This window comes from Enhydra lutris, unplaced genomic scaffold (genome assembly GCF_002288905.1).
Source record: "Enhydra lutris kenyoni isolate GAN:26980312 unplaced genomic scaffold, ASM228890v2 scaffoldscaffold1, whole genome shotgun sequence".
NCBI lineage: Eukaryota > Metazoa > Chordata > Mammalia > Carnivora > Mustelidae > Enhydra > Enhydra lutris.
Genome location: NW_019154085.1, coordinates 95991878 through 96017268, shown reverse-complemented (window position 1 = coordinate 96017268; position 25391 = coordinate 95991878). Strand labels below are relative to the sequence as shown.

General features: G+C 39.0%; 1 protein-coding gene and 1 long non-coding RNA gene across 4 annotated transcripts in view; one reads left to right on the top strand and one right to left on the bottom strand.

Moving 5' to 3' along the window:
- The first annotated feature begins 882 nt into the window (after positions 1-882).
- LOC111141018 lies at positions 883-25383 on the top strand. Of its 2 annotated transcripts, none has more exons than XR_002640181.1 (4): positions 883-1888; positions 2589-2935; positions 3409-3577; positions 25250-25383. It is a non-coding gene; the product is annotated as an uncharacterized LOC111141018 (long non-coding RNA). The 2 variants fall into 2 exon arrangements; XR_002640182.1 differs by lacking the exon at positions 25250-25383 and adding an exon at positions 12571-12599.
- Positions 23121-25391, bottom strand: part of LOC111141001 (zinc finger RANBP2-type containing 3) — a 321399-nt gene continuing 319128 nt past the window's right edge. For both annotated transcript variants that reach the window (XM_022493314.1, XM_022493323.1), the window contains one exon: positions 23121-23621. In XM_022493314.1, the coding sequence (XP_022349022.1) occupies positions 23523-23621 (99 nt within the window). In that variant the 3' untranslated portion in view covers positions 23121-23522. The remainder of the gene's footprint in view (positions 23622-25391) is intronic.

The following is a 25391-nucleotide window of genomic DNA, read 5'->3' as shown; positions in this document are numbered from 1 at the left end:
TTTGTAAGATGTAGGATTTCAAAATTGAGAGGCAGTATTTTCCTGATATCAGGAAAGACTTTTATATGGAAATGAATGTGGATGTAACAAGGAGCAGGGTGCAAATATGCATGATGTTTTAAAATACTTTAAGGAAAGTGTGCACTGGTTGGGACTCCCTTAAGGCTGTACCCCCTCAGATTTCCTGACAATAATTGTCACTTTGCTCTGCCCTTATAGGTACTATACTAGGGTAGAAAATTGATAAGATACTCCATAAACAAGGCAGGGAGTTAGAGCTCATGAAAACTTCCCCTAGTGCTGAGGGTGTTGAGGCTAGTGATCTGTGAGCTAAGTGAGGAGGTGGTCAAGGTCCCCAGGGCTCCTCTATCCCTTTCCCCTGCATGACAGCTCAGGAGGATCCCATTCTATCTGGTATAGGTGGGTATAAGTGGAAGAGGGTTGCTTGGCCCACTTTGGGCTTTCCACATGTTAAGGGATAAACCTTAACAAAAACCATTTGTGAACTGCTTTTTCTGTATCTCTTGAGATGCTGGTATGATTTTTATCCTTCATTTTGTTAGTGGGGTATAATGGGTTGATTTATGTATATAAATTGTGGGTTAATTTATGTATATTGAACCATCCTTGTTTCCCTGGATTAGGTCCCATTTGGTCATGGTGAATGATCATTTTAATATATTTTTGAACTCTGTTGCTAAAATTTTAAGGAATTTTGCATCAATGTTCATCAGGGATATTAGTCTGTAATTTTCTTTTTCATAGTGTCCTTGTCTAGTTTTCCTATCTAGGTAATGCTGGCCTCATAGAATGATTTTGGAAGCATTCCTTCCTTTTCTGTCTTTTGGAATAGTTTGAGAAAAGTAAGTATTAACTCTTTAAATGTTTGCTAGAATTTACCTTGAAACCATCTGGTCATAGACTGGTTTGTTGGGAGTTTTTAGATTATAGATTCAATTTTATTACTAGTAATCAGTCTTTTCCGGTTTCTGTTTTTTCCTGATTCAGTCTCAAAAGATTGTATGTTTCTAGAAATTTATCCATTTCTTCTCGGTTGTCCAATTTGATGGCATATAACTGTTCATGGTGTTTTATGATCTTTTATATTTCTGTGGTATCATTTGTAACTACTCTTTCATAATGGATTTTATTTCTTTAACTACTCTTTTTTTTTCTTGATTAGTCTGGCTAAATACCACCATGTACTTCTGAACAGGGTAAGCAAGAAAATGTCAGTTCTTCCAGTGGCAAAATGAGAAGATATCTTCCATATACTTGACATATAATTCCTAAGATTTAGAGCTGATTTTCAGCACAACTATATAATGGGTGAAGCATATATTTGAAATCCTGCTCTTTGAGAATTGTACCCTCTCCTCTCTAAACTAGTCATCCAGTTTGCCACCTGGTTGGTCCCACTCTTTATATACCCGCCTCTGTAGGCTACACATCAATACACTTACCCAACCCTTTTTGCTAATCTAATGAAGTACTTCATGCTAGCATAAAAGAGGCCAGTTGTGATTGTCAGGATACGTTAGCAGCAGGCATATAAGCTCTTCGAATCTGCTAGATCATGCAGTCTTCAAAGGTGGGGACCATTGCATCTTTCTCTAATCCATCACGTTCCTGCACTACATATACTATTAAGTGAACAAGTAGAAGAGTTGATACAAAAGTGTATTTATTATTACATCACCTCACATCGTCTCCTCTTATCCATGGTCTCAGTTACCCATGGTCAGCTGTGGTCCAGAAGCCGATGATCCTCCTGGTATATCTTCAGAATGTCAGTAGTAGCCGAACACTACACCACAGCACCCACGTCATTCCCTTCACTTCATCTCCTCACCTAGGCATTTTACACCTCGGCATCACAAGGGGAAGGGTGAGTACAGTATAATAAAAAATATTGTGAAAGAGAGAGAGAGACCACATTCACTAAACTTTTAGTACAGTGTATTATAATAAATGTTCTGTTTTATTACTAGTTACTGTTAATCTCTTAGTAATCTGCCTAATTTATAAATTAAAGTTGATCATAGACATGTGTGCATAGGAGGAAAACAGTATGAGAGACTGGATTCACATCTTCTATTACAGTATATTGTTATAATTGTTCTCTTTCATTGATGCTCATCTGCTGTGCCTAATTTTAAACTTTATATGGGTATGTATGTGTAGGGAAAAACGTAGTATATATAGGATTTAGTACTGTCCACAGTTTCAGGCATCCAGTGGGGGTCTTGGAAAATATCCCCCATGGATAAGTGGGGACTTCTGCACATACTGGTGAGGGATCTGTGCCTTCAGCTTGATCAGATAATGGCATGTTTTTCCAAAGTGGCTGAAATAACTTACATTCCCACTAGTTCTGGATGAGAGTTCATTTTACTTTCTATTCTTGCCAGCTCTTGACATTGACAGAGATAATTTTTTTAACCAATTTGATGTGTGTGAAATGGTATCTTCTTATGGTTTTAACCCACATTTGCTGACATTCACCATCCTGTGTTAGTTATCTGAAATTTTTTTAAAAACCCGAAAAATTGAAAAATGCTGAAGTTCTTTTTGTCACACTCATTCAGCAATATTAAGAGCAGTTTTCCCTGAAGCAGCTGGTATCCACCACATGGATGTTCACAGCGTGATTCCCATACACACAGCGGAACTTCCTCGGGCTTGTAAGATGAAGCCAAAGCTGCTGCCAGCCCTGTGATTCTCTTCAGAACTGGTGGGTTTTTCCTGGATTGAGTGTGAATGTGCTGCTGCTTCTAGAATGGAAGACAAGTACTAAATGACTTGCGCATCTCTCATGCCTTCTGGAAACTCATGCCTGGAAGATACGGCCACTCATTCCTATGCTGCGTGGTGGCCTTTAAGAGGGCGACAGCAGCCTGCCAGCCTTCTGCAGATGACTTGACTGCCGGCCAGGGTAAGTGTCTCACCAAATCCAGTGAGCATTCTGGGAAAGCAAGGAATAGAAGGGCCTTCAGTAAAGGATAGAAGGTAAACCAAACCAAACTTCATCTTATAAATCTTGGTTTTTTGGAGATGGGAGTCTAGAGCTGCCACTGCCACATGGGGCTACTGAGCAAGTGAAATGTGGCTACCGCAACTTGGGAAATGGGACTTTATGTTTTGTTTAATTATGACTGAGGTTAAACTGTAAAACAAAAACAATGTGAAATATTGTTTTCTTAAGCATGTTATTGTTTCGGCAGTACAACACTTCACTTTAACCATTGGAAATTACCATCTGAGTTGATATTTCCTCTAAGTATAAAACACACACTTTTGAAGATAGTAAAAAAAATTTTTATGTTGATTAAATTGAATGATCATAGTTTTGATACACTGGGTTAAATATTGTTAAAGATTTTATATGTTTCTTTTTGCTTTTAAAAGTGATTACTATACAATTTAAGAGTACAAATGTGGCATGACATCCTGGAAGTTGGTGAAATAGGAAGAACCGGGAATCCATCTCTCTACCTAGATAATTATACCAGCACAGTCTGTCTGATGTAGCCGCTTTAGAGCTCTGCAGACTATTCAAAGACTTGAAACTTCCAGGGTAAGTCTTGGACAGTAAATTGTGGTTAATCTTGGTCAATTTCAGCTTTTAGCACATTAGTGGCTGTGTATTCCCCATTCTCACTGCCGAGGTAGGCAGCCATGCATATGTACCTGGAGCAGCTTGTGAATACAGAGGTGTAGACACAGAGATGAACACTCATTGTCCCAACCCCACCATCTAAAGTGGGTTCCAGGGGATTTAAAGACTCAGAGTTATTTTTCTTTACCCATTCACTTTCCCCTTTCTCCCTTGTTGGTAGCTAGACATTTTAAGGACTAGGTCATTCAAAAGCAGTTGCAGAGACAGGGAATTTAGAAAGTCACAGTGTATACCTAGGGAAAGTGCAGCCTTAGAAAAGACCTCGGAAGATCTTAAGAAGTTTATGTTTCTCTGGTCCTAGGCACAGGGATACTATACAGTAGCAACCAGAAAATCAGCAAACCCTGGGGCAGGTGGCAAAGCTGATTTCCAGGTTTATCACAGTATAAGATTTAAATGTTCAGTTTTGGGGCACTTGGCTGGCTCAGTCAGTAGAACATGTGACTCTCAGTATCAGGGTTGTGAGTTTGAGCCCCTTATTGGATGTAGAGATTACTTAAAAATAAAATATTAAATAAATAAATGTCAGGTTTTTAACAAAAAATCCTAAGATAAAGAAAAAAAGAACTATGACCAATTCAAAGTAATGAAATTTAACAACAGAAATCATCCCTGAAGAAATCCAGAGGTGGACATGCTACACAGAGACCACAACTATCTTACAGATGCTCAAAGAACTATAGGAAGATGAGGACATAGTCAAGAAAATGATGTATTAATAATATGGGAATATCAATAAAGAGATAGGTAACATAAGGAAGTGAAAAGAAACTCTGGGGCTGAGAAGTATAACTGAAAGCAAAAATTTACTAGAGGGATTCAAAAGTAGATATGAGCTAGAAAAATCTGCAAACTTGCAAATATGAGTGAAATGACTGAGTTTATGAGTGAAATGACTGAGTTAAGGAACAGGAAGAAAAAAGGTGGAAGAAAAGTAAATAGAGCCTTTGGACATGTGGGGTACCATAAAGCAGACCAACATATGTATTGTGGTCTCATGAGAATGGGGAAAAGGGCAGGGAGATTATCTGAAGAAATAATGGCCCTAAACCTCAAATTTGATGAAAGACATAAATATTAATACCCAAGAAGCTCAATGAACTTTATATATAACTCAAAGAGACCCATATTCAGACACATTCAATCAAACTGTCAAAAAACAAAGATGAGGGAAAAGAAGATTTGTAAACTAAAAAATTTAAACATGGCTGAAAGAAATTAAAGAAGACATACATAAATGGAAAGACATTTTGTGTTCAGGAGCTAGTAAACTTAGTTGTTATGCTGTCACTAGTACTTAAAGTGAGTCATACTTACCTAGAAGCTGCTCTGGGCATGGGAGAACAAAATGGTTCTCAGAGATGCACATAAGGGCAAGAATCAATTTCAGGGTGGCAGATGGCTTCCAGAGCCCATGGGGAATTCAGGAACTAGTGAATACATTTCCAGGGTTCAGGGACAGGATAACATTTCATTAGGAGCTAATTTTGTCATTGTGCTATATAAGGCAGTACACAGTGCTGAGAAATGACACACTGATGCTTCACACTTTAGATTCTGCTAAAAGGGAAAATGTTTGGCCTCTCTGCTCCCTTAGTCCTTCCTCCCTGATGGAGACAGAGTGACTTATATCTTTGGAGAATTTAGGAGAAGGTATAGAGCATTAAAGTGCCTGCCCCTTCTCCTCTCTCTGGTAGGCTTTCTGCTCTACCACTTTTTTTTTTTAAAGATTTTATTTATTTATTTGAAAGAGATAAAGCACAAGCAGGGGGAGTGTAGACAGAGGGAGTGGGAGAAGCAGGCCCCCCACCGAGCAGGGAGCCTGATGACATGGGATCATGACCTGAGCCAAAGGCAGACAACTGACTGAGCCACCCAGGGGCCCCTCTGCTCTAGCACTCTGATGTGCTGAGGACATAGGCCCTGCAGATAGGCCTAGTGATGCTTCTGTTGTCCCCAAGATGAGGCCAAGTGGCTGTGGGGCAGGGTTTTAGGGGGTCGTGCTTGCCCTCCAAAATATATTAGGGTCCTACACCATCTACACATCTACCACATCTTCTTTATCCATCAGTTGATGGACACTTTGCTTCCATAAGATGGCTGTTGTAAATCATCCTGCAATAAACATAGGGGTACATGTATCCCTTTGAATTAATGTTTTTATATTCTTTAGGTAAATACCCAGTAGTGTGATTACTGGATCATAGGGTAGTTCTATTTTTAATGTTTTGAGGAATCTCCATACTGTTCTTCACAGTGGCTACAACAATTTGCATTCCCACCAACAGTGCGAGGGGTTCCTTTTTCTTCACATCCTTGTTAAAACTTGTGTTTTTAATTTTAGCCATTCAGACAGGTATCAGGTGATATCTCATTGAGGTTTTGATTTGCATTTCCCTGATCATGAGTGATGTTGAGCATCTTTTCATGTTTCTTTTGGCCATCTGGATGTCTGTTCATATCTTCTACTCGTTTTTTTAATTGGGTTGTTTTTTGGTATAGAGTTGTATAAGTTCTTGATGTATTTTGGATACTAACCCTTTATCAGAGATGGGATTTGCAAGTATCTTCTCCCATTTAGTAGGTCATCTTTTAGTTTTGTTGACTGTTTCCTTTGTTGTGCAGAAGCTTTTATTTTGATGGAGTCCTAGTGATTTCATGCCTTTTAAAAATATTCATTTGTTGGGGTGCCTGGATGGTTCAGTCATTAAGCGTCTGCCTTCGGCTCAAGTCATGATCCCAGGGTCCTGGGATTGAACCTGGTGTTGGGTTCCCTGCTCGGTGGGAAGCCTGCTTTCCCTCTCCCACTCCCCCTGCTTGTGTTCCTGCTCTCACTGTCTCTCTCTCTCTCTGTCAAATAAATAAAATCTTAAAAAAAATAAAATATCCATTTGTTGAAGTCTGAGGCTAGAGTTAAGACATGATTCTTCAAGGGAGTATTCTGTGAAAAGCAGGTAAAACATTTTACAGGATTGAACAGGTGGCTCCACCGTGGACTGTAGTAGTCTGGCTTTACAGCCAAGAAGATTGGGCTTTATGTGTAGGATCTGTGTATAAACTATGCTTGTTGAGAAATTGCTACGGTCAGGTACTGGGATAGTGGTTCTTTAACGCTCATTTTGTAGAGTAAGTCAAAATCTTGTTGGACAGACCTTAGCTGTCACACAGATACAGATGTTTGGGGTTTCTGTAAGATGATGAAGAATTCTGATTACAGAGAAATCAGATATATAAAAGCAGAGAGACTATAAATATGAACACTTTAGGACATGCAGAATAATTAACAATATTTTTAAGGTGTTCCATATGCCAGTTGCTATTTTAAAAAGCTGGTATATACTAATGAGACAGAGCAAGTCAGTAATTTCAAAGAGCCAGGAGAGAAGCTGTTGAAACAGAGAGGTGGTACAGAGCTCAGAATCATCTCAGTACCAGTAACATTTCTCAGTAGTAAATAGAAACACAAGGACAGCGGCAAAGCACTTGCAGCCCTATAAAGCCAATGACAAACGGGAGAGGCGATGGGACATTTTTCTGGTGGTTGGATAATTCAGATAGATTTGTGCAATGACTAGGAGCTCACATTTTCCAGTTTCAAAGAATGAAAGGTGGAATGAGAGACAGGTTAATAACATGGAACAGAAAATGAGATTTTATTTCCACAACCTATTTCTGATGTTCAATCTCCATGATTCTGTATCCTTTAAGTAAACACAGTTTCTCCATTTTACTCCAAAGAGCTCAAGAATATTGACTTCTTAGACATATAATTTAAAGTGCTTCATACTTTTATTTACAAAGAAACCGTATTTTAAATGTTTCACTCAAGCACCTGAAGATTTATTAGTAAGACATGTGGATAGCAAATCCTTTTTCCACGAACAGTTAAGGAAATACAGAAAGGTATTCATTTGTCATAGGAAAATCTCACCAAGAAATTTACATTAGGCTGTGATTAATGCTGAGAGATGATTTCTTTAGAGATTCCAAGCAAGATCTCTTCTATGGCTCTGGGACTACCAAAAGCAACTCTTTCCATCATTGGAGTGTCTGGAGATTGAGGTCACTCAGCCTGACACCAACTGTATGTAGTTTGAGTGTGTGAACCACCCTGCCCAGGAGGTCCTCACCCCGTGCCTCTGGCAGCCTGGAATCCAGTCAGTTGTACTTTCCAGAGTGGGGCGGGGACACAGCCTCACTGACGGGCGCACCACATTTCTCCATGCAGGCATATTTTCTCAGCCCCCATATTATAAACTGGTTCATTCTTCAGCTATTAATTCCCATTATTGTTCCATAGATCCAGGGCCTTCTCTTTTCTAAGCCTAAACTGTGCCCTATTCTTCTGAGACTTTTCAGAGCTGGGCCCTACCTTCTTCATATCCTCCCTACCCCAGTGTATTCCATTTAGTCACCATCTCCTGTATGGGAGCTGCTGTCCTCTTCCTCAGAGACCCCTCTGCACTTCTTTCCACACATGGGGGCCACCACTTGCCCTGACACTTTCCTTCCATTTGCACAACAGAGGGCAGCTTCTTTCTTTGATTCTGAGGATGAAAGATGGCCCTACAGGACTTACCTTCTCAGGTTGTTGCTATTCGATGGATTTCTACCGTTATATTCAGTCCCAGAATGCTTCCCCTCAGTGTGCCTAACAGCAGGAAGGGAGGGGACGGGCCAGTCAACATCCTGTGTGGCAAATGCTTATTGTTCCTTATAGCATTTTTGTTTTTGTTTTCTGTATTAATATATAATTTTTTAAAAAGATTTTATTTATTTACTTGACAGAGATCACAGGCAGGCAGAGAGAGAGGAGTAAGCAGAGAGCAGAGAGCCTGATGCGGGGCTCGATCCCAGGACCCTGAGATCATGACCTGAGCCTTAACCCACTTAAGGCAGAGGCTTAACCCACTGAGCCACCCAGGCATCCCTGTATTGATATATAATTGACAAAATTGTGAGATATTTAAAGCGCACAACATGGTGATTTGATACATTGTGAAAGGATGACCATCTAGTTAACACATCCGTCACCTCATGTATTTATCTTCTTTTTTTGGTGATAATGTTGAAGTTCTACTGTCAGCAAAATTCCATTACATAGTACAGTGTTACCAGTTATAGTCACCATGTTATAGATTACATACTTGGATTTTCTTCATCTTAAAGCTGAAAGTTTGCACCCTTTTAGGAAACTCTCTATTTCCTCCACCTCCCTGTTTGTGGTAATTATTTTTCAACCCTCTGTTTATAAGGGTTAGACATACATTAATTCATGTATGTATATATGTATCACACACACACACACACACACATGAATGTAATTATATATATAAAATGTTATGTAATTTATTTATTCATTTATATATCTGTATCTGTATATTATGTTATGTGAGTCACCATACAGTACGTCCCTAGTTTTTGATGTAGCATTCCAGGACTCATTGTTTATGTATAATACCCAGTGCTCCATGCAATATGTGCCCTCCTTAATACTCATCACCAGGCCAAGCCATCACCTCACTCCCCTCCCCTCTAAAACCTTCAGTTTGTTTCTTAGAGTCCAGTTTCTCATGGTTCGTCTCCCCCTCCAATTTCCCCCCTTTCATCTTTCCCATCCTTCTCTTTATGTCCTCCATGCTATTCCTTATGTTCCACAAGTAAGTGAAACCATATGATAATTGACTTTCTCTATTTGACTTATTTCACTTAGCATAATCTTCTCCAGTCCCATCCATGTCGATGCAGAAGTTGGGTATTCATCCTTTCTGATGGCTGAGTAATATTCCATTGTGTATATGGACCACATCTTCTTTATCCATTCATCTGTTGAAGGGCATCTCAGCTCTTTCCACAGTTAGTCTATTGTGGACATTGCTGCTATGAACATTGGGGTGCATATGGCTCTTCTTTTCACTACATCTGTATCTTTGGGGTAAATACCCAGTAGTGCAGTTGCCTTTTAAAAATTATTATTATTATTATTATTTTTGCATTCCACATACAGGGTACTACCCAGTGTCTTTCTTTGGCTTATTTCACTTAGCACAATGTCCTCCAAGTTCATGTTGTTAAAAATGTCAGGATTTCTTTTTTCTTTATTGAGATAAAATTGGAATACAACATTTTATAAGTTTAAGGTATACATTATAATTTGACCTCTGACCATCCATCATGATTCATCTGACCCCTTTGCCCATTTCTCCTACCCTTTCGATTACCTCTGGGTATGTGTCTTTGCTTTTGTTTTGTTTCTTTATCTGTTTTGTGTTGTTTGAGATTCCACATATGAGTGACCCTGTACTGTTTTTTTCTTTCCCCTTCTGACTTATTTCATTTAACATAATACCCTCAAGGCCTATCCATGTCGTTGCAAATGGTCAGCACTCTTTTTATGGCTGAGTAATATTCCTTTGTATATATACACCATATCTTCTTTATACATTTATCCATCAGTGAACATTTTAGGTTGTTTCCATATCTTGGCTGTTGTAAATAATGCTGCTCTGAATATCAAATACATCTTTGTAATCCTGTCAACAAAGTATGAGGGTTCTCTTCTTACATAGCCTCATCGACAGTTGTCATTTCTTGTCTTTTTGATGTTAGCCAGTCTTCTCCTTGTGAAGTAATTGTGGTTTTAATTTGCATTTCCCTAACAGTTAGTGATATTGAACATCCTTCATGTGTCTGTAGGCCCCTGAATGTCTTCTTTGGGAAAATGTGTATACAGGTCCTCTGTCCATTTTTGTAAATAGGCTGTTTAGGTTTTTGTTGTTGTTGTTGTTATTAAGCTGTATGAGTTCTTTTTATAGTTTGGATATTAACCCCTTGTTGAATATTTGATTTGCAAATAACATCTTCCATTTTACAGGTTGTCTTTTCACTTTGATGATGGTTTCCTTTGCTGCACAGAAACATTTTACTTTAATGTGGTCCCATTTATTTATTTTGGCTTTTGTTTCCCTTGCCTTTGGAGTCAGACCCAGAAAGACACCACTAAGAATGAGGTCAAGGAACTAACTGCCTATGTTTTCTTATAGGAATTTTCTAGTTTCAAGTCTTAGATTCAAGTCTTTAATCCATTTTGAGTTAATTTTTGTGTATGGTAGAAGATGGCAGTTCAGTTCTTCTCTTTTACGTGTGGCTGTCGGGTTTCCCCAGCACCATTTATTGAAGAAACTGTCCTTTCTACATTGTATATTCTTGGCACCTTTGTCATAAATTAATTATGTGTGTTTGTGTTTATTTATGGGGTATCACTTCTGTTCAGCTGATCTTTTTTATGCTAATGCCATATTGTTTTGATTATTATATCTTTGTAATACAGTTTCAAGTTAGGGTGTGTGATACCTCCATATTTGTCCTTGTTTCTCAAGATTGCTTTGGCTATTAGGGATCTTTTGTGGTTCCCCACAAATTTTTGATTTATTTGCTCTGTGAAAAATACCACTGGAATTTTTACAGGGATTGCATCGAACCTGTAGATTGCTTTGGGTAGTACAGACATTTTAACAATATTGATTCTTCCAATCTGTGAGCACAGAATATCTTTCTCCTTGCTCAGCGGGGAGCCTGCTTCTCCCCTGCTTGCCACTCCTCCTCTTGTGCTTGCTTTCTCTCTCTCTCTGTCAAATAAATAAATAAAAACAATCTTTAAAGAACCACCACTGATTTCTGTATAATGATTTTGTATCCTGCAACTTTACCGAATTCATTCATTAGTTATGACGGTATTTTTGTGGAGTCTTTAGGGTTTTCTATTTATAGTGTCATGTCATCTATAAATACAGTCTTACTTCCTCCTTTCTAATTTGGATGACTTTTATTTCTTTTTCTTATCTAAATACTGTGGCTAGGAATTAAAATGTGTTGACTAAAAGTGGCAAAAGTAAGCATTCTTGTCTGGTTCCTGATTTTAGAGGAAAATTTTTCAGTTTTGACCAATGAGTATAAAGTTAGCTGTGGTTTTGTCTTCTATAGCCTTTCTTACATTGAGGTGTATTCCCTCTATCCTGATATTGTTGAGAGTTTTTTATCATACATGAATGTTGGATTTTGTTAAATGCTTTTTCTGCATCTATTGAAATGATCATATGTTTTTTCCCCCTTCATTTGGTTAACGTGGTGTGTAATGTCCGAAAATTGGCAGATTTTGAATCAACCTTGCATCCTTGGAGTAAATTCCACTGGATCATGGTATATAATCCTTTTAATGTATTGTTCAATTCTTTTTGCTAATATTTTTTGAGTATTTTTGCATCAGTGTAAGAATATTGGCCTGTAATTTTCTTTTTTTGGTGTTGTTTTGTCTGATTTTTGTTTTGTCTGGTTTAATTTAATTTTTGGCTGGTTTATCACAGTAAGGCTTGCCTCATAAAATGAGTTGGGAAGCATTCCCTGCTCTCCTCTTTGTTGTTTGGATAACTTTGAGAAGGACAAGTATTGTAACTTCTTTGAATGTTTGGTAGAATTCACCAGTGAAACCATGTGGTCCTGGACTTTTGTTTTTGGGAGAGGTCTTGATTACTTAATTTCATTACTAGTAATCAGTCTATTCAAATTTTCCATTTCTTCATGATTCAGTCTTAGAGTAGACTGCATGTTAAAAAAAAAAAGAAGAAGAAGAAGACTGCATGTTTCTGGGAATTTTTCACTTTCCTTTAGGTTATCCAGTTTGATAGTATGTAATTGTTCATAGTAGTCTTTTATGATCCTTTGTATTTCTGTGATATCAGCTGTAACTTCTTAATTTCTGATTTTATTTAACCCTTCCTTTTTTGTCTTGGTTACTCTATGTAAAGATTTGTGAATTTTATTTATCTTTACAAAGAACCAACTCTTAGTTTCATTGATGCTTTCTTTTTTTAAAAGATTTATATTTATTTTAGAGAGAGAGAGAGAGAGTGCGCAGTAGGAGGAGCAGAGGGAGAAGGAGAAAGTGCAGACGCATCACTCAGCATGGAGCCCAAAGCAAGGATTGACCCCAAGACCTCAAGATCATGACCTGAGCCAAAATCAAAGGTCAGATGCCCAACTGACTGAGCCACCCAGTTGCCCCTTCATTGATATTTTCTATTGTTTTTTTTTAAGTTTCTAGTTCATTTTTTTCCACTCTGATCTGTATTTCCTCCCTTCTACTGACTTTAAGTTTTATTTGTTCTTATTTTTCAAGTTCCCTTTGGTGTATAGTTAATTTTTTTGAGATTTTCCTTGCTTCTTGAGGTAAGACTGTATTGCTATGAACCTCCCTCTTGAGATCTGCTTTTGCAACATCCCATAGATTTTGGCATTTACTATGTCTGTTTTAAATTGTTATTATTTAATCTTCTTTGATTTTTCTCGGTGACCCACTGGTTGTTCAATCTCCACATTTTGGTGTTTTTTCCAGTTTTATTTTTGTACTTCTAGTTTCATACCACTATGGTCAGAGAAGATGGTGCTTATGCATTAAATCTTAAATTTATTGGAATGTTTCTTTATGGCCTGATATATGATCTATCCTGGAGAATGTTCCATGTGCCTTGAGAAGAATGTGTATTCTGCTGCTTTTGGATGGACTGTTCTGTATATATCTGTTAAGTACATTTGGTCTAATATGCCATTTATGGGGGCGCCTGGGTGGCTCAGTGGGTTAAGCCGCTGCCTTCGGCTCAGGTCATGATCCCAGAGTCCTGGGATCGAGTCCCGCATCGGGCTCGCTGCTCGGCGGGAAGCCTGCTTCCCTTCCTCTCTCTCTGCCTGCCTCTCTGCCTACTTGTGATCTCTCTCTGTCAAATAAATAAATAAAATCTTTAAAAAAAAAATATGCCATTTATGATTAATGTTTCCTTACTGATTTTCTGTCTTGTTAATTTATTCACTGATAGAAGTCTAACATCCCTTACTATTATTGCATTGTTGTCAGTTTTTCCTTTTGGGTATGTTAATTTTTGCTTGATATATTTGGGTAATCCTATGGAGTGTGTTTGTGTGAACACTGTTTCTTCCTGATGGATTGACCCCTTTATCATTACGGAATGCCCTTCTTTGTCTTTATTACAGTCTTTGTTTTAAAGTCTATTTTGTCTGATATGAGTATAGCTGCATGAGCTTTCTTTTCATTTCCATTTGCATGGAGCATTTTTCTCTATCTCTTCACTTCCAGCCTTAGTGTGTCTCTCTTCTGAAGTCTTTTAGGCAGCATATTGATAGGTCTTGTATTTTCATGCACTGAGCCACTCTGTGTCTTTTGATTGGAGAAGTTAGTCCATTTACATTAAAAAGAATTATTGGTAAGTATGTACCTATTGCCATTTTTTGAAGTGCCATTTTGTTAATCGTTTTCTGGCTTTTTAATAGTTTTTCTTTCTTGCCTTGTGGTTTGATGGCTTTCTGTAGTGTGATGTGATGTTTAGAATCCTCTCATTTTCTTTTGTGCATTTACCCATGAGTTTTTGCCTTATGGTTACCATGAGTCTCACACAGGATCCTATGTATATAACAGTTGGTTTTATTCTAGCAGCTTAAGTTTGAATACATTCCAAATCCTTACATTTTTACTAAGTCACTCCCAATGATTCATATATTTTTTTAAAGATTTTATTTATTTGACAGACAGAGATCACAAGTAGGCAGAGAGGCAGGCAGAGAGAGGAGGAAGCAGGCTCCCCACTGAGCAGAGAGCCCGACATGGAGCTCAATCCCAGGCCCCTGGGATCATGACCCAAGCTGAAGGCAGAGGCTTTAATCCACTGAGCCACCCAGGTGCCCCCCAGTGATTCATATTTTGATGTCACATTTTACATCTTTTTATTTTATGTATCCCTTACCTAATTATTATAGCTTAAATTTACTACTCTTGGTTTTTGACATTCACATTTGCTTTATAAGTGATTGGCCCATTACCTTTACTATGTATTTTTTTTTTTTTCCAGTGAGAGGTTTACTTTTGTATGGTTTTTTGTTGTTGTTATTAATACCATTTCTTTTCAGCTCAAAAAATTCCCTGTAACATTTCTTGTAAGGCCAGTTTAGTGGTGATAAATTCCTTCAGCTTTTGCTTTTCTGGAAAACTTTTTTTAAGTAGACTCCACACCTGGCATGGAGCCCAACATAAGTCTTGAACTCAACCCTGAGATCAAGACCTGAGCTGAGATCAAGAGTTGGATGCTCGATTGACTGAGCCACCTAGGTGCCCCTGGAAAGCTCTTGACCTCTCCTTCAATTCTGAATAACCCTGCTGGGTAGAGAGTTCTTGATTGGAAATTTTTTCCTTTTAGCACTTTGAATATGTCATACCACTCTCTTCTGCCCTCCCAAGTTTTTGCTGAGAAATATGCTGAAAGCTTTATATGTGATAAGTTGTTTTCCTTTTGCTGCTTTTCAGATTCTCTTTTACTTTTGACATTGCAATTATGTGTACTGGTGTGGATCTTTTGAAGTTCATTTTATTTGGGAGTCTTTTGACTTCCTGGACCTGGAGGCCTATTTTCTTCCCCAAATTAGGAAAGTTTTCAGCTAGTATTTCTTCAAAAAAGTTTTCGGTCCATTCGCTCTTCTTTTGGGAACTCTATAATGTGAATGTGTATTGTTTCACTTGATGTTGTCCTAATGTTCCCATTAAGGAATCATTCTTTTTAAAAAATACTACTTTTCTTTTTGCTGCTCTGTCCAATGTGATTTCCACTGCTTTTTCTTCCAGTTTGCTGATCAGTTTTTCTGCTTCATCCAGTCTGTTATTGAACTCCTCTAGTTTGGGTATTATATTCTTCAGCTCTTTAACTTCTGTGGGTAGGTTTCTTGTATTTCTTCTTCTTTGTTGAAGATCTCATTTTTCTCCCGAGTTTAGTGAACTCATTTTTCTCCTGAGTTTAGTGAACAACTTTTATGCCCATTCCTTTAAAGTCTTAGTAAGTAGAATGGTTATCTCCATTTCATTAAAATATTTTTCTGAAGTTTTGTCTTGTTTCTTTCATTTGGATCATCTTCCCCTGCCTCCTAATTGTGTGTGGCTCTCTGTGTTTATTTCTGTATATTCTGGGAAGCAATACTCTCTCCCAGGCTTGAAGGGTTACTCATTGGAAGACTGGGTATGTGTTGCATTCTGTTGTTTGTGCAATGCCCTGGGGTGGAAGCCTGGCAAGCTCTGTCTCTCTTGAATGTTTCAGTCCTATGGAGCCCAGAAATACAACCCCACCCCATATCAAGCCAGTGCCGATGTTCAGGGAGTGCTGCGTGTGCAGAGTGCGTTCACTTTTGGGGTCTGGCAAGCTGTAGGCCATGGTGGATAAGCACCAGACTGGGGAGCACCTTATCCATTGGCTGTGGCAAGGCAGGGGCCACCATGGAGTTGTGTGGGGCTTGGATAAGCCTTCTACTGGATCTGGTGGGCTGGGGGCCCTAGTGGAGGAGCACTGTGGGGGTTGAGTCCACATGTCAGATCTCACAGGGTGGAGGCATGGTGGATAAACACTGGGCTGGATCCAGTAGGGTAGGGCTTCAAGACATTGGGGGGACCACATTAATGAGGAAGTGGGACTAATGAGGAAGATTATGAGCACCACAAATGGCACTGGCCAGCACAGGGCTAGCAAGGAAGGAGAGAAAATTAAAAAGTCACCTGCCAGCATCTCTCTCTGCAGAAAACTATACTCAATCCCTGACATTCTGATATACTCCCTAAGACTAGTAAATGAACCTCCCTCAGAGCTCAGCTCCACAAATTACTGCCTCTGCATTGGGACTTATAGCAAGTGAGTCTGTGTCAGCCCTTGAAGAGTAGAATCTGTTTCTTACAGTCCTCTGGCTCTCTTGGATGTTAGCTCTGCTGATTTCAGTGGCAGTTGTTTTGGAGGCCTTTCTTTTCAGTGCAGGACCTATGGGTAGGGTGCCTGATGCAGCTCAGACCTCTTGATCCTCAGAGCAGGGCTATGAGTTTGTGATATTCCTCTTTTTTGTGGGTTGATGCACTGGTGGTGGGAATCTCTCTTTTTTCTGCCCTGTGTTGTGGAGGAGCTGTTCTGAAAGAATGAGTCTGTATGTACTGGAACTTTGCTGTGTCCATGGCAGGAGGTAAGCCCAGGATCTTTCTATGCTGCCATCTTGGAACCCCACTAGGATTTCTGTCTTTTTAAAAACTGAATAATATTTATTGTAGACACCTACTACACTTTATCCATTCATCTGTCAGTAGACAGGTTGTTTCCATACCTTGACTACTGTGAACGAAGTTGTATGGAAGGTGTACAGATACCTCTGAGATAGTGGTTTTATTCACTTTGGATATACATGGAGCAGTGCGATAGTAGTCTCATATGGTAGTTCTATTTTTATTTTTTATTTTTTTATTTTTTTAAAGATTTTATTTATTTATTTGGCAGAGAGAGATTACAAGTAGACAGAGAGGCAGGCAGAGAGAGAGAGAGAGGGAAGCAGGCTCCCTGCTGAGCAGAGATCCCGATGTGGGGCTCGATCCCAGGACTCTGAGATCATGACCTGAGCCGAAGGCAGCGGCTTAACCCACTGAGCCACCCAGGCGCCCCTGGTAGTTCTATTTTTAATTGCTTAAGGCACCAACCCATTTCCCATAGTGGAAATTTACCAGTTTACATCCCCACCAATAGTGCATAAGGGTTCCTTTTTCTCCACATCCATCACCAGCATTTATTATCTCTTGTCTTGATAGTAGTCAGTCTGAACAGTGCAAGGTGATATCTCATTGTGGTCTTGATTTGCATTTCCTTGATGATTAGAGATATTAGCCATTTTATGTGTTCTTTAGAAAAATGTCTATTCAGGTCCTTTGCCCATTTTTAAATTGGGTTTTTCTTTTTTCTTTTTATTTTTTTTACTATTGAGTTGTATAAATTCCATATATGTTTTGGATATTAACCTCTTACTGAGTGTGTTTGCAAATATTTTTTCTTCCTGGAGGTTGTCTTTTCATTTTGCATATAGTTTCATTACTTTATAGAAGTTTTTAGGTTTATGTAGTCCCACTTGTTTATTTTTGCTTTTGTTGCTATTGATGTTAAATTCAAAAGACTATAGCCAAGACTGCTATCAAGGAGCTCACCCTCTATTTTCTCGGAAGTATAGTTGACATAGTTTTATTAATTGGAACTGTACAATGTAGTGATTCATCATTATGCAGTGTTCACCACAGTAAGTGTTGTCACCATCTTTCACTATACAAAATTACTACATTATTGATAGTATTCCCTGTGCTATATTTTCCATCCCTGATAACTTACTATTTTCTAAGTGTAAGTTTATACTACTTAACCCCCTCACCTGTTTTGCCTCTCTTCCCTTTAGGCAGCCATCAGTTTGTTCTCTGTATTTGAGAGTCTGTTTCTGGTTTTGTTTTGTTTTGTTTTTTTTTAGATTTCACAAATAAGTGAAAATACATGTCATTTGTCTTTTTTCTGTCTGACTTATTTCATGTAGCATAATGCCTTCTAGGTCCATCCATATTGTCAGGAATGGTAGTTTCATCCTCTTTTCTGAGTAATATTCCGTTGTATATATATTTTCTTTATCCATTCATTTACTGGTGGCTACTTGGGTTGCTTCCATATCTTGGCTATAGTAAAGAATGCTGCAGTAAACATAGGGGTGTATATATCTTTTCAAATTTGTGTTTTCATTTTCTTTGGGTAAACACCCAGCACTGGAATCACTGACTTATATGTTATTTCCATTAATTTTCAGAAAAACCTCCATACTGTTTCCATAGTGAATGTACCAATATGCCTTCCCACCAACAGTGCATGAGGTTCCTTTTTCTCCACATCTTTGTCAACACTTGTTATTTTTGTCTTTTTGATATTACCCATTCTGATTGATGTGAAGTATTACCTTATTGTTGCTTTGATTTGCATTTCCCTGATGATTAGTGATGAGCATCTTTTCATATATCTGCCATCTGTATATCTTTTTTGGAAAAATGCCTATTCACGTTATCTCTTTTTTTGTTGGCTTTTTTTGGGGGGGGGATATTGAGTTATAGGAGTTGTTTATATATTTTGGATATTAACCCCTATAGGACAGATTAGCCGCAAATATATTCTCCCATTCTATACTTTGCCCTTTAGTTCTATTGATGGTTTACTTCGCTGTGCAGAAGCTTTTTATTTTGTTGTAGTCCCACCCATTTACTTTTGCTTTTGTTTCTCTTGCTTTAGGAGACATATCTAGAAAAATGTTGCCATGGCTAATATCAGAGCAATAACAACCTATGTTCTCTTCTAGGATTTTGATGGTTTCAGGTCTCTCATTTTGGTCTTTAATCCATTCTGAGCTTATTTTTGTGTATGGTGTAAGAAAGTGGTCCAGTTTCCCCAACACCATTTACTAAACAGGCTGCCTTTTCCTCATTGCACATTCCTGCCTCCTTTGTAATTGATTAACTGACCCTATATGTATCTGTTTATTTCTGGGCTCTCTATTCTCTTGCCTTGATTTGTCTATTTCTATGTCAGTACCATATTTTTTTAGTTATTAGAGCTTTGTAGTATATCTTGAAATGTAGATTTGTGATACTTCCATCTTTCATCTACTCTTCTCTCAAGTCTGACAATCATCTTTTTGACCATTACTTTTAACTCCTTATAAGATAGACTGATGATCAACATTTCAATTAGTTTTTTCCCTTAAGTTTTGTCTCATTTTTAAAAAAGATTTATTTATTTATTTGACAGATAGAGAGAGAGAGAGCACCAGTTGGCAGAGCGGCAGGCAGAGGGAGAGGGAGAAGCAGGCTCTCCATTGAGCAGGGAGCCCAACGCAGGGCTCAATCCCAAGACCCTGGGATCATGACCCAAGCTGAAGGCAGCTGCTCAACCGACTGAGCCACCCAGGCGCCCCTTGTCTCATATTTTTTGTTTGGAGGATATTCCTCTGTTTTCATTTTGTTTTACTTTCTGGGTTTGTTTGAAAGAATTAGGCAAAGCAGCTACCTCTCCCATTCTGGATGATAGGACTTGTACAGGAATATCCCTGATGTAGCCTGTGTATGTCTGATGGTTTGGGCTGGCTGGTTAGAGCAGTGAGGGGTGTGGTCTGAGAATTCCCTGGCAGTCTACCCTAGGTCACTCTGATAAGATAGCTGGGGCTGAAGCAGGCAGAGAGCAGAGGTCCCTGGGTACTTCACAAAGAGGTGCCCTGGTGGGATAGTTGGAACTGAAGTGGGCATGGGCTAGATGGTCCCCGACATTCTGTGCTTGGAGAATCCTGGAGGGATGGTTCCAGCTATAGTCAGTGTGGTGTAGGGGACCTCAGGGCATTGAGGGGAGTTGGCTGGAGCTAAAACAGGTGGAGGCATAGGGTGTCCTGGAGTGCTTTGTGCCTGTATTATCTGGGGAAGTTGACTGCAGCTGTAATGGGCACACTAAAGGAGGGATCCGGTGTGCACTGTGTTGGGTTCACATTGCAGGGACAGCTGGAGCTTGGGCAGGCATGCGTGTAGGGGCCGTGTTGGGAAGATGTCAGGCTGGTGTGGACTAGGGACCTGGTGTTTGCTAATGCAGCAGGCTGGCTAGAGTGCTGGGACCTTGAGCCCATCTGTGCCGTCAAGGTAAGGCTGAATGTAAACAGTGGTAATCACTAGCACATGAGTCCGGCGGAAGTTCTAGCAGTTCCTTCACTGTTTGTTGAATGGCCTAGGGTTAGTTCAGTTGCCTAGTTAGTTAGTCTTAGTCAGTTAGTCTAGTTGCCTTTTGAACTGCTGCTCCTTTTCCATGCCCCAGCATGGGTGAATCTGTGCACGGGTACCTCTGTGCTATCTCTTCCTGCTGCAGTTTACATCAGGGTTGGGGGGGCACCTGGGTGGCTCAGTGGGTTAAAGCCTCTGCCTTCGGCTCAGGTCATGATCCCGGGGTCCTGGGATCGAGCCCCGCATCAGGCTTTCTGCTCGGGGGGGAGCCTGCTTCCTCCTCTCTCTCTCTCTCTGCCTGCCTCTCTGCCTACTTGTGATCCCTCTCTGTCAAATAAATAAATAAAAAATCTTAAAAAAAAAAGAACTTACATCAGGGTTGGGTTTCCTGTTGTTACTGTGTCTCTGTTTCTCCTGCTGTTCTCTGTGTGGACTCTCTATCTTGTTGTACAGAAGCTGTTCAATCAGTCCTCAGTTCTTCTTGAGGGGAAGCTGCTCTAGATGTTGGTATAGATTTGGTATGTCTGTGGAAGGAGGTAAGCTAAAGGTCTTCCTAGCACCATCTCAGACCTAAATCTTCCCTTTTTCCTTTGAGGAGTTTTATTGTTTCAGGTCTTATATTCAAGTCTTTAATCAATTTTGAATTGATTTGTGTACATGGTATAAAGTAGGGGGTCCAGTTTTCCCATCACCATTTATTAAGGAGACTATCCTTTTTCAATTTTATATTCTTGGCTCATTTGTGAAAATCAGTTGACTCTAAAATAAATTTAATAAGGTGGGAGAGGGACGCACCTCACCTGGGTGCTTCAGTTGGTTAAGTGGCAGGCTCTTGGTTTTGGCTCAGGTTTGTGAGATCCAGCCTGGTATTGGGCTTCACGATCAGCAGGGAGTCTGCTTGAGGATTCTGTCTCTCTGCCCTTCCCCTTGTACTGTGTCTCTAAAATAAATCTTTAAAAAAAAAAGATCAGTTGACATAGTTTTATTTTTGGGCCCTCTATGCTCTTCTATTGATCTATGGATTTGTTTTTATAGCAATACCATAATGTTTTGATTACTACAGCTTTGTAATATAGTTGGAATCTGGAAGCCTGATTCCTCCAACTTTGTTCTTTTTTCTCAAGATTGCTTTGCTATTTTTAGTTTTGTGGTTCCAAACAAATTTTAAAGAAAATTTTTTTTCTATTTCTATGAAAGATGCTGCTGGAATATTAATAGGGATTACACTGCATCTATAGATTTCTTTGGGTAGTAAGGACTTTCTCATAATATAAATTTTTCCCACCCATGAATATGGAGTATCTTTCCATTTGTGTCTTTTCAGTTTTTTTTTTTTTTCATTAAAGTTTGGTAGTTTCAGTGTACATATCTTTTACCTCCTTAGTTAAATGTATTCCTGAGTATTTTATTCTTTTTGATGCTTTTATGGCATTTTTATTTGGTTAGTATTTTAAAATTGGCACATGGGTCATTTCATCTTAAACCATCATTCATTTATTACATCTGAGAACACTGTTACTAGAACTGCCACCTTAGTTTAATCTAAAGAGGTAACTTCTTGGGGCGCCTGGGTGGTTCAGTGGGTTAAACCTCAGCCTTCAGCTCAGGTCATGGTCTCAGGGTCCTGGGATCAAGCCCCGCATCAGGCTTTCTGCTTGGCAGGGAGCCTGCTTCCCCCTCTCTCTGACTGCCTCTCTGCCTACTTGTGATCTATGTCAAATAAATAAATAAAATCTTAAAAAAAAAATAAAGAGGTAACTTCCACTGATACCTGACCTACTTAGACCTAAGTCTCACTTGCAAGCACCCCATGCTGGAGGAAAAACAGCCTGCTGGTTTCTCAGCTCTCAGCCGGTTTCTCAGCTCTCAGCTGTGAGGAATCCTAGGCTACCCTGGCAATGAGGCAGAAAACTGCAAAGAGCCTGACCAGCAAAGCAGAAAGGAGGAGAAAGCAAGCCCGACCTAATTTATAAAATAAACACCACTATTTGCTCTCATACAATAGAAGTTATAAACCTTAAGAACTCTAAAAGGATAATTCATGATTGAATAATCTTTCTTTAAAAACAAGTCCTCTACATTGTAAAACATCAGCAACTAATGAAGACTGTAAAGTGCTCAAATAAATAAATGAAATTCACATCCAAACAGTATTTACAAACAGGACTTTCATGAACGTAATTCTTCCTTGGGCCTGTATTTTGTGTAGTTCTACCTTACCTCGCATGACTTCGATATTTTGCAGGACTTGTACCCTGGTTTTGTTTTATTGTCATGCTTTTATTTTTGAGTATCAATGATACATTAGTATTACCACTGTCTTTCTGAAACCTATATTTCCATCTGCTCATGCTTTAGTATAAAGTGTTTTATCGTCCTCACTCTTTTTAAAAGAGGTACACTTTTAATAAGACTGGGATTTTAAAAACAAAGTGATAGCCAGGAGATAAAGGGCACTTGGACATTGAACGTAGTTTTATGCATTAAAATTAACTGACAAATGAAGTTCAAGTGACATTCTATGTTTTCAGTTTTTAAACAGTTTTAACAATCACTAGGTTTAACAAATCTAGAACACCGAATTATCTACCAACACTGTAGGTCCAATTAGCTTATTTTCAGAAGCATCTTTTCAATAAAGACAATCTGCTAAGAAATAAAACAAATAGGGCAACACTCAAAATGTGTGCTCAAAGCCCATTTTGGAGGCAGTCAGTGAGTAAGAGTCTCTCTCGCATACAAACCAGGGTGCTCATGCTTGCCCCCGAATTCCTGGATGATTTGCCTCCGAAATTTCCCTTGCAGTTTTCCAGTGTTCTGAATCTACACGCAGCAGTTCATAACTAATACTAATCCAGCAGCATTTTCCAAGTAATTGAGAGTATATTTTTCAAATACAATCTATGCATAATACCATGATTAAGGTACTGCAGGGGGAAATGAAAGCTCAACAAAACCTTACTGAAACATAATTGAGAGCCTGCCTAAAATCATGAAGATCACAGAAATATTTAGTATTGTATCTCAGTTTGTGTTAAGAACTTTCAAAAGGTATTGGACACTAAAAGCATATAATATGAAAGGGAAAGTTGAATTCTTGATTTTTTGCTCTAAAAATGTTCACTCTTCATATGAGAAACATGAAAAAAATGTGTTCGGTTCCTCCACATGTAAACCATTTGTCATCCATTCAACAATTTTTATACTTCACTTCTTCACCAAAAATCTCGTGATGTCTGATCCATGCTTTGATGCTAGAGATTGTCTTCTCCCCTGGCTTCTCTCCTTAGCTTGTCTGGCAGTTCTCTAAAAGTTAAAAAATATAAATGGTACACCTGTTAGGAAGAGAGTACTGGTTTTGGAATCTCAAAAACTTTATTTCATTAGTCTGGAAAAATCTACATTATCACCATGCCCAGTTCCAGTGCTTTGCCCTCAGATGGCACACCACGCCACAAGAAGAGGACCCCAATAGCTCTAGTAAATGCCCCAGGGTCCTAGGTTCACTTAGGACCAGATGCTTTGGAGAATGACTTACTCCCCAGTGAGACTGTGAATCCCTCATTTGAAGACTGCAGGAGGCCCTGATTCTCATCTAAGTAAGGGCGTACATAAGGCGTTGTGATTTCTCCCAGTGTGGTGCATGTAAGGCCTACTGGCTTCCCATTCTGGGGGCTCAGAAGCCACTCCCAAGCCAATGCAGAAAAACAAAGTGAGGTAAATCAAAACCGGATTCTTCTGCTATTTCCACAAATAAAATTTCTCATGAGAATCTAAAAATGATTACAGAAGGGGTGGGTTTTCTTTTTGCTACATAGTAATTCTCTTAATAGGTCTTGCATGTGCCAATAATTTTCATGGCTGAGAAATCAGATGACTTTTTTCCCAGTTGAAGTTCAGGTATGTGAAGTTATCCAGGTGGCAGGTGTGGGGAGAGAGAAGAGGGTTAAAACTAAAAGCAAAAAACCCTACTTAAAAGATCCATTTTATGTAAGAATTGTATTTGTGAAGAAACTGAGGAACCTAAAATATTAAAATAAGGCTAAAAGTGCTTATACAGTATGAACAATGGCAAAGGATCTGAACAGTTTTCGAAATGTCAATACCACTGATTAGCATTTTTAGAACCCTCAGTATCTTTGGTAAACAAAATAGTGGCAGGCCCTTCTTCTGCCCTCACATGAGCACTGATGAGCTCGCTCAGTTCAATGGGCACTCTCGTCCCCCAACAGGGTCGGGAGACAGGAGGAGAACACAGTCCTTTGGGAAACTGCTTGGAGTTAAATTCCTATGGTCAAACCCTTCATTCCGTGGTTTTACATGTGAGAATCTAAAGGAACAACCTCAAAACAGAAAGAACAGTGTGTAAACAGGAGATATAAACCACTTCAATGTTAATCAGTCTGGGAATGGCTAAATAAATTATAGCAGACATATACTCAATAGAATAATGTGTAGCCATTTTTGATGATAAACATAAATGCTTATTATGGGAACATGGGAAAATGCTTAAATCCTGTCACAATTAGAAAAACAGTTAGATACAAAGTGTGTATTGAATGTATGCTTCTTTCTAAGAAAACTTTAATCAGCAGATCCTTTTGCTAGATGGCCTGTTAAAAATCCATGCTACTTGGTAAATAATAGTTGGTAAATAATACTGTTGGTAAATATTTCCCCCTGCGGTTTTAAGCAACAGGTAATAGCTCAAAAAGGTGCCAAGGTTAATAAGTTTTGCACTTTGGCCAAGAGTGTAATGTCTGCGTGTTGAACTGAAGGAGGGGCCCTGGAAAGAATTTATGAATGTTCTCTGACATGTCAAGATAGCCTTAGCTGCAAGCGTCAACACACATCACTGCCTCAGTTCACCAGTCTGCTGGGTTGATGGTCTGGGTCACTTCCACACCATGTAAGTTACATTCATTTTCTTCTAGGCGGTGGTGACAATTTCCTGTCCTAGAATGAATTCAAAGGAAAGCAGCTTCTCTTCTGTCTGGGACTGGGAACTCCTATCAGCCTTGAGAGGAAACTCAGGTGATGAAGGGAATAAAGCCATCTCGGAACCCAGACAAGGGA